Source organism: Macrobrachium rosenbergii, chromosome 18 (assembly GCF_040412425.1).
Source record: "Macrobrachium rosenbergii isolate ZJJX-2024 chromosome 18, ASM4041242v1, whole genome shotgun sequence".
NCBI classification, from domain to species: Eukaryota; Metazoa; Arthropoda; class Malacostraca; order Decapoda; family Palaemonidae; genus Macrobrachium; species Macrobrachium rosenbergii.
Genome location: NC_089758.1, coordinates 20911734 through 20921733, shown reverse-complemented (window position 1 = coordinate 20921733; position 10000 = coordinate 20911734). Strand labels below are relative to the sequence as shown.

At 32.6% G+C, this 10000-nt stretch overlaps 1 protein-coding gene across 1 annotated transcript in view; it reads left to right on the top strand.

Moving 5' to 3' along the window:
• The first annotated feature begins 963 nt into the window (after window positions 1–963).
• Window positions 964–10000, top strand: part of LOC136848181 (uncharacterized) — a 110391-nt gene continuing 101354 nt past the window's right edge. The window contains exon 1 of the mRNA XM_067120477.1: window positions 964–1749. Within this exon, the coding sequence (XP_066976578.1) occupies window positions 1683–1749 (67 nt within the window). The 5' untranslated portion in view covers window positions 964–1682. The remainder of the gene's footprint in view (window positions 1750–10000) is intronic.

The window sequence follows — 10000 nt, the reverse complement described above, 5'->3', positions numbered from 1 at the left end:
CTTGAAGGGTTTTGAAAACATTCTCCATTGCCGATGGCGGTGAATTAAGTTACTAATCTGAAATTCATATTTTACTAATGCAAAGGACAAGTAAAAATATCAAATATGGTGTAGATTAAAATAAAAGGAAAGTATCCAATGATTTCTTTTTGTTCTATATATGTATTTAAATATATAATTTTTATTGTGTAGCTCACCACAGAATGAAAAATACAACATTTAATTATCCATAAGGCTCCATTAATGTTTTTCCGTTAGTTTTGCTAATCGGATTTTTTTCCTTATTTTAATTCATACCTTATTTGATATTTTTAATTGTTCTTTATCTTTGTAAAAACATGAATTTCAGATTAGTAACTTAATCTACCTTCTTCAACAACTGGGAATGTTTACAAAACTGTTGAAGTAAACTACAAACGAAAGCAAAATACTCAATTTTTAGTCCCAAATAAAAAAAGTAATAAGCGATCAGCCATATTCTGTAATCTATATCAAAGGAAAACATGACATTTCATAAAAAGAAAACACTTTTGGTAAAGTTTAATGTTTTGGCACGTACGATATATATATAAAAAAAAGACGGGTGGTTCTATGTTTATAAAACTTTTCGTTGTTTAATAGCTCTATCAAAGACAAAAAAAAAAATAAATAAATAAAATAATGATCTAAATGCCAAATCATCAGAACGAATAATGTAAACACAGTCAACGGCCGAAAAACGCCAACAAATCGTGTTTACAAAACACACAACGCAATCCGTTCTCCAGATTATGACATCAATTACTCCCATTCAAAACAAAGATCACCGATTCATCACACGTGTTTCCGTGGCAACGGCGTCCCGCCGTCTCTAGTGCCAGACGTACGATTAGCGATTAAGCTCTCTCCTCCCTCCCTCCCTCCCCACCTCCTCTCTCTCTTTTTTTCCTTCTTCCTCTTTCCAGCAATCATCACCCGGTGACGCTTGTGCAACGGACAGTTGACTCAGTTCCATAAAAGCGTCCAAAGAAAATGGAAGTTTCATCCAATTAGCATTTCATTTCCCGCGACCTCGTGCCGAGAGAGTTGTAAGTCAATAATGGAGCAGTTATTCTTAACATTTAAGTCCCCTTTTGCCATTGGCCAATGCTGTGTGCCACACAGGGCCATATCGGAGAGGCACTTCAACTCAACCAGTTATCAACAAGAGGAGAGAGGGAGAGGATGTCACTCGCTCGCTCCCCGGCTTCCTCACTCGCGCCCACTCTCTTTCTCTCCATTTTTTTTTTCTCTGCGTTCATATTTCTTTTTTGTTAGTGTCTGAACACACTGATGTTGAAACGTCGTTGAACAATTCTTTAGTTTATTTTATTTTCACAAGATAGTTTTACAAAATTACTAAAATTTCATAATAAACTGGAAACAACTAATTAAAAACCATAGTAAAAGTAAAGAAATTACTTAAAGATATCAAATGCATAAATATGACAGCGGGTTACCGACAGCCTGACCAAATGGAAAAGACCATAAAACAAAAATTTTATTACAATGATCAAGATTTCTGAATAGATGGATCAATAAACTCCCGCCACTGAGAGATTTAGTTGCCGTTGCATAGTGCTGCCTACAGATGGAACCTCACTGAGCTTTCGAACGCAAGAGACACAAGAAAGGAAAAGGAAAGGAGATATTTACTTGACACAATGATGGACTCCGCCCATGCGTCGCCTGTTGCCCTAGCAATCCTTGTCTTGATATTTTATATACAAGGTAAGTGAGCAAGTGAATATGAGACGAGGGAATCTAACAGGGTTGTAATATGAGTACTACTGTTATTACTACTATTGCTACTAGTTATCTAGTAGGTTCATGTGTGACGAATTTAACAGGGTTGTAATATGAGTACTACTGTTATTACTGCTACTAGTTATCTAGTAGGTTCATATGTGACGAATTTAACAGGTTTGTAATATGAGTACTACTGTTATTACTACTATTGCTACTAGTTATCTAGTAGGTTCATGTGTGACGAATTTAACCGGGTTGTAATATGAGTACTACTGTTATTACTACTATTGCTACTAGTTATCTAGTAGGTTCATATGTGACGAATTTAACAGGGTTGTAATATGAGTACTACTGCTATTACTACTATTGCTACTAGTTATCTAGTAGGTTCATATGTGACGAATTTAACAGGGTTGTAATATGAGTACTACTGTTATTACTACTATTGCTACTAGTTATCTAGTAGGTTCAGTGTGACGAATTTAACAGGGTTGTAATATGAGTACTACTGTTATTACTACTATTGCTGCTAGTTATCTAGTAGGTTCATATGTGACGAATTTAACAGGGTTGTAATATGAGTACTACTGTTATTACTACTATTGCTACTAGTTATCTAGTAGGTTCATATGTGACGAATTTAACAGGGTTGTAATATGGGTACTAGTGTTATTACTGCTACTAGTTATCTAGTAGGTTCATATGTGACGAGTGAAGTTAACTGGGTTGTGATATGAGTGCTACTGTTATTACTGCTACTAGTTATCTAGTAGGTTAATAATGTACGTGACGAGTGAAGTTAACTGGGTTGTAATATGAGTACTCCTGTTATTACCACTACTGCTACTAGTTATCTACTAGGTTCGTAATATATGGGACGAGTGAAGTTGATAGGGTTGTAATATGAGTACTGCTGTTACTACTACTACTGCTACTTGTTATCTACCAGGTTAATAATGTATGTGACTAGTGAAGTTAACAGGGTTGTAATATGAGTATTATTGTTATTACTACTACTGCTACTAGTTATCTAGTAGGTTAATAATGTATGCGACGAGTGAATCTAACAGGGTTGTAATATGAGTATTACTGTTATTACTGCTACTAGTTGTCTACTAGGTTAATAATATATTTGACGAGTGAATTTAGCAGGGTTGTGATATGAGTACTGCTGTTATTACTACTACTGCTACTAGTTATCTGGTGGGTTAATATGTGACGAGTGAAGTTAACGGGGTTGTAATATGAGTATTACTGTTATTACTACTACTGCTACTAGTTGTCTACTAGGTTAATAATATATGCAATATTTGAATCTCAGAGGATTGTAATATAAGTACTACTGTTATTACTGCTACTGGTTATCTAGTAGGTTAATAATATATAAGATCATTGAAGCTCAGAATGTTTTAATAAAAGTACTACTACTACTACTACTACTACTAATACTACTACTAGTTATCTAGTAGGTTAATGATATATGTGACGAGTGAATTTAACAGGGTTGTAATATGGATACTACTATTATATCATTACTATTGCTACTAGTTATCTAGTGGGTTAATAACATATGTGGTAATTGAAGCTGAGGGGGTTGTAATCAGATGAATACTACTATTATTAGTACCACTGCTACTAGTTACCTAGTAGGCTAATAATATATGTGGTAGATGAAGTTGAAAGGGTTGTAATTACATGAGTAATACTGTTATTATTACTACTGCTTCTAGTCATTGTGTGTGATAATTGAAGTTAACAGGGTTCTAATTACATGAGTACTACTATTATTAGCACTACTTCTACTAGTTATCTAGCAAGTTAATAATATGTGTGATAAGTGAAGTTAACAGGGTTGTAATTATATGAGTACTATATAATTACTACTACTGCTTCTAATTACCTAGTAGGTTGATATTATACGTGATAATTGAAGTTGCGAGGGTAGTAATCATATGAATACTAATATTATTACTACTAGTTATCTAGTAGCTAAATGACAGTTACGCCGAGGGAGAGTGAGAGGGTGATATGTAAACTGGAGTTTTGCGATAGTGACAGTGGTTGGTTGTACCACTACTATTACTGTTACTACTGCTGCTTTTACTACAACAACAACAACATCAGCAACAACCACTACTACTACTACTACTACTACTATTGAGAATTAAAAGCCAAAGTAGTGTTAAAAATATTCATGTACAGAGTTAACTTTGTACATAACTATTTTTAACAAACTGTGGCTCTTGATCCTCGATATTATAGCCTCGTTACAGGGTCGCCTTTTTTCACTACTGCTATTATTGCTGCTCCTACTTCCCTGGTAACCTAGTAGCAAAATATGTTCGGTGAGGGCGAAAGGGTCAAATGTGAGTGCTATTGTTGAAACTAATGCTAATATCACAGAAGTATTGAGCATGAAGACGAAAAAATGGATTTGCTACCAGTGTGACGTTCCCACCTTACTATAATTACTACTATTTTAATATTCAGAACGTTTCATTCATAAAAAGACAAGCACTATTTTATTATTACTCTGGCATTTTATATATATATATATATATATATATATATATATATATATATATATATATATATATATATATATATATATATATATATATCTTAATCAATGTCATGTGTCCAGTACTCTTAATACTGCTTATCAGTACTATAAATACTATATTTATAGTACTTATCGTACTGTAAATACTATATATATTCATTCATATAATAACAGGTGTTATTTTATATACTTCCTATATTCTCACCCTCAATACATCAACACACTTAAGTCAGTAATATAATTAATACCATTACCATTAACTTGACTAATTCACTTTACAGTATCATTAAGCTTATTTACAAACGTACTACACACAGATATTTATAATAAGTCCTTTTATCCCGCAAGATTTCAAATCCTTTGTGAAATAAGCAGTTATCGTTTATTGGCTATTGACAAATATAATTTTGCTTTGATGTCAAGCGCGAGTTATTTGCAGAAGATAATGAGGGGAATGATTTCTCTGCTTGAGAAACAGTCAGTTGTATTGTTATATAATCCGCCTACACATAATCACGATAATTTATTTATTTATTTTGTTTTTTTGTCATTTGGTTTGGGGATATCATTACTAAAATTGTTTTTATACATTATTATTATTATTATTATTATTATTATTATTATTATTATTATTATTATTATTATTATTGGTGAAGAAATCCGCAATGGTGTAAGTATAAATATATATTTTTACACTTACACCTTTGTGGACTTTTCCACCATTCTAGTGACTCACGAGATTATTATTATTATTATTATTATTATTATTATTATTATTATTATTATTATTATTATTATTCACGCAATCACTGAATACTGTATTATCATTTTATTATTATTCACTGAATGATTCATTCGCCGTATGTTAACATTTCCATTCAGGGCTTACATGGACGACATATTCTGACTTTTACTTATTACCTTTGTGCTTAGCTACTGTTGATGATGTTTCTGCCAATTTATAGGTGTTATTATCATAACGGTCCAAATAAGAGCACCGATAACAGCCACACCTATAATTACTGTTATTATTATTTCCTTTCCAATATGCCTTTTCCCTCTGAGGTGGGCGTAGCCGAGATAGATTTTCCCCTCCGTTAATTGCAAGTACTGTTCATTTAGAGTAGGGTCCCAGGGCAGGTATTACTGGAGAAAGGTTTGTTATCGCCATGTAAATATCTAAAGGTCTTTCATAAATATGAAAGTTTGGCTAATCAACAGAAACATCTATCCGAAAGCACGAGGTCGAGGATAAACAGGGCTGAGACCTCGCGCTTCCTCTTCTTGAAAATGGTCGTCAATAATTCTCTGTTCCTTGAACATAAAATTTGAATGTATTCACCATCTTTCGTTAATTGAGTCTTTGATATCGGTATCCCCAATCAACATGAATAGCTTCGTGGAACAGTACTTTTTTTATTAATAATATCATATTCATTAATTCCTTTATCTTACTTTGCCAAGAGATGCTTTATGCTCATTTATCCATTCATTCATTGAATAAAACAGTTTTGCCAACAGAAGTTTAAGTGCCCTAGCCAAACCTTAATGAATCATTTATATGCTTCACAGATCAAAATTCAACCTCAATATCTATATAGTTTCACAAAAAAAAAAAGGGAAATTCAATCGCCGTTAGCTAAGCCTTAATCAATCATTTATACTCTTCACAAATCGATATTTAAACTCAAGATCTATATCACCAGTGAAAAGCTCATTCATTTTATTCATACGTTTGAATGAAACCAATTTTCTAGCTTCCTTCAACAGCAAATTGTTTAACACCGAAATCTTGCCAAAGTAATAATAGCACAGGTGCGTTACATAGATAAAATCATACAACTCTAAGGCCCCGTAGGGGGGTAGCGCCTTCAGTGCACCTCATGTGATACACTGTAGGCATTCACTTGAGGTTCTTTGCAGAGTGCCTTCGGCCCCTAGCTGCAACCCCTTTCATTGCTTTTACTGTACCACCATTCATATTCTCGATCTTCCTGATAGTGCCGTGTATGGTTTGTTAGGCATAAGGAGAAAAAGTCAACACCTTGATTTCGGAATAATACTAGTAAACAAGTACCATTGTGTGATAGCTTTATATTTAAATCTTTGTTTTCCTCAGAGATCAAAAATAACAGAATGAAATATGCCTATTCATTTGGTTAATGTATGGAAACACACACAAACTCAACCACATACAGTTAATAATAAAAACAAGCAAACACAAATACACAAACACACGCGTTGCTCATATATAGGCTACACACACACACACACACACACACATATATATATATATATATATATATATATATATATATATATATATATATATATATATATATATATATATATATATATATATATATATATATATAATCTCATTATTTCATATGCGCGACCATAAATTTTCATTCCCAAAGCCCCAAAATCAAAATAACCTAAAACATTTAAAAAATAACAGTAGAAAAAAAATATAATTCTCTCAAATAAGAATTGGAAACACTGAATGCGAAAATCCACTGAAAAAAAAAAAAAAAGGACGGAAGTAAGCACCAACAACAAAGGTTAAAAAAAAAAAAAGAGTAAAATGGAATTTAATAATCTCGAACAAAATCAAATTTAGAAAGGCACAAATGTAACAAAAGTCTTTGTGAAAAGTTAACAGATACAGTTTGGGGGTGAGAATTTGTTTGTTCAGTCTGGTATCTATATTTATTATTATTTATATTATTACTGCCATTGTTACTGTTATTATGTGATCATTTTAATGTGTTTAAATGCTTGTAAATACTGTTTTTTTTATTTCTTACTATTCGGTCAAAGCTACTTATGTATTGTAAGTTTCTGATATTTTAGCTTCTCACGTATATGCTGAATGACAATGAGTAGTATAAATATTGTTTTTGCATTTATTATGTCAAAACAATTTTTAAAGTTATGTGATCATTTAAATGGTTTTAAATATTAGTAAATAAATACTAGTAAATATTGTTTTTAAACTATTTAGCCAAAGCTACTTATGTAAGTTTCTGATTTTTTAGCTTCTCCTATAAATGCTGAATGATAATGAATAGTAAAAATATTAATGTTTTTGCATTTATTATTGTAAAAACATCGTTGCTATGTTACGTGATAATTCAAACGGCTTTAAATACTAGTAAATACTGTTTTTAACTATTCAGTCAAAGCTAGTTATGTAAGTTTCTGGCTTTTTATCTTGTCCCATAAATACTGAATGATAACGAATAATAAAAATATCAGTGTTTTTGCATTTATTATTAAAAATAAAACAGTGAACTACCGGAATAGTTTTCATTGTGTTTATTTGAATTCTATCGGCACTGTGGACTCACATATTGATTTTAGTCTGAGTTATTTTATTTATTCATTATTTATTAGTTTGGCTGTTTTAACAACTGCTGTCGATCCCTCACTCATTCTGCTGTTTTCTAACTCAGTTGCATCACAATGCCGTTTACACGAGACTCCTAGTGTCTCTTGCAAGTTGCACTGACACCCTTTTTTTTAAGTTGATGTGCTAAAGATGAATCCCTCACGGTACGGTGGAAAGTAATTGCAATTGCTTCACTTGCAAGTGGTTACAAGCTAAAGTAGTCTGTCATGTGAAAATCCATCTCCATTCCATTTATAACCTTGTGCATTCCGCTTTTCATATTTTAACATTATTGCTGTACATTGTACCTGTCTTGCTGCTGTTATTTTTATTATCATCATAACTCTCAAACAATGTAATACACATTATCAGGACTAGAAATATTTATCATGTTTCCTTTGCTGATACGGACGCAAGCAGCTACCAAGACATGTGTATATAACAACCGATTTTTTCATCATCACTTGTTGCTTAATTATTTATCGTTTTGCCTCTGGCAACTCAGATTATAATGGCAGTATTCTAATACTCATCAAATTGAATAAACAATTGGTCATATATGTGTCTGTGTGCACGTGTGTACCTTTTGCGTATATGTACACATGCAAATATTAAAATCCGTGTAAATATATAAAATCATGCTTTTGATTATACTCGTATATGTACGTGCATTTGTGTGACAGCCTCCCTGAATACGTAAACATGTATACATACATCAAGAGGTTTCAAGAAATGCTATGACGCCCGCCATTCTTGTTTAAAGAGATGACTGGTTACAGAGATGGCTGGCTAAGAGTTACAGAGATGGCTGGCTAAGAGATAAAAGGTTACAGAGATGGCTGTCTAAGAGATAAAAGGTTACAGAGATGGCTGTTGAAGAGATAAAAGGTTGCAAAGATGGCTGGCTAAGAGATCAAAGGTTACAGAGATGGCTGGTTAAAGGATGGAAGGTTACAGAGGTGGCTGGTTAAGAGATAAAAGTATACAGAGGTGGATGGTTAAGAGATAAAAGGTTACAGAGATGGCTGGTTAAGAGATAAAGGTTACAGAGGTAGCTGGTTAAAAGATAAAAGGTTACAGAGATGGCTGGCTAAGAGATAGAAGGTTACAGAGATGGCTGATTAAGCGATAACTGCTAACGAGATGGCTGGTTATAGAGGTAACTGGTTATCAGCTGATTTCTTAGAGATAGGAGCGGTTATAGAGATGATTGGTTACAGAGATGTCCGGTTAAGTGATGATCGGTTACAGAGATGGCTGGTTAAGAGATGATTTGCGACAGAGATGAGTATTTATAGACATGACTGGTTAGAGATGATTGGTTATGGGATGACTGGTTACAGAGATGGCTGATTAAAAGATGATTCGTTACAGTGATGAGAAGTCATAGACATGACTGGTTAGAGATGATTGGTTAAGGGATGACCGGTTACAGAGATGGCTGGTTAACAGACGATTGGCTACAGAGGTGAGAGGTTAGACATGACTGGTTAGAGATGATTGGTTAAGGGAAAACTGGCTACAGATATGGTTGCAAGAGACCATTTGTTACAGAGTGGTTATATGGAGACTATTGGTTACAGAGGAGATAACGATTGAATTATCCTGATTAAAGGATACCTGGAAGGGGGAGGAGGGGGAGGGAGGTAGGGTGGGTCCTTAACCAAATTAAGAAGCCAGAGGAGTTCATAAAAAAAAGTAGGCTTTTTTTAATCCTCTTGATATAATAAGGAGAGCAGTTTGTTATGCTTAATTGAAGGGAACGCGGCGCGGAGGCCGTGGCACAGACATCAGTTTTCTGTTCGCGGAGTGAGTAGGCCTAATCGGTTTTGCTTCTTTTATTTTCTTTTCTTATCCTTTCTTTTAATTTATTTTCTTATGCTTCCTTTGTTTAAATTTTATGCTTCCTTTACTTAATTTTCATGCTTCCTTTATTTTATTTTTTTCAACAGCAATACATTAATATAATTTGCAAACTTACTCTATGATATTTTTTTTTTTTGCCTCGGATACTTTTCAGAAATTTTCATTGTAATTTCTGAAATAATAATAATAATAATAATAATAATAATAATAATAATAATAATAATAATAATAATAATAATAATAATAATAATAATAATAAATTTATCATTTCAGTATTTAACGACTATTTTTACATTTTATTAAAAAAATGTTTAAACATTTAAAAATACATATTCCACGTCAGTGTAACAGATTCATAATAATAATAATAATAATAATAATAATAATAATAATAATAATAATAATAATAA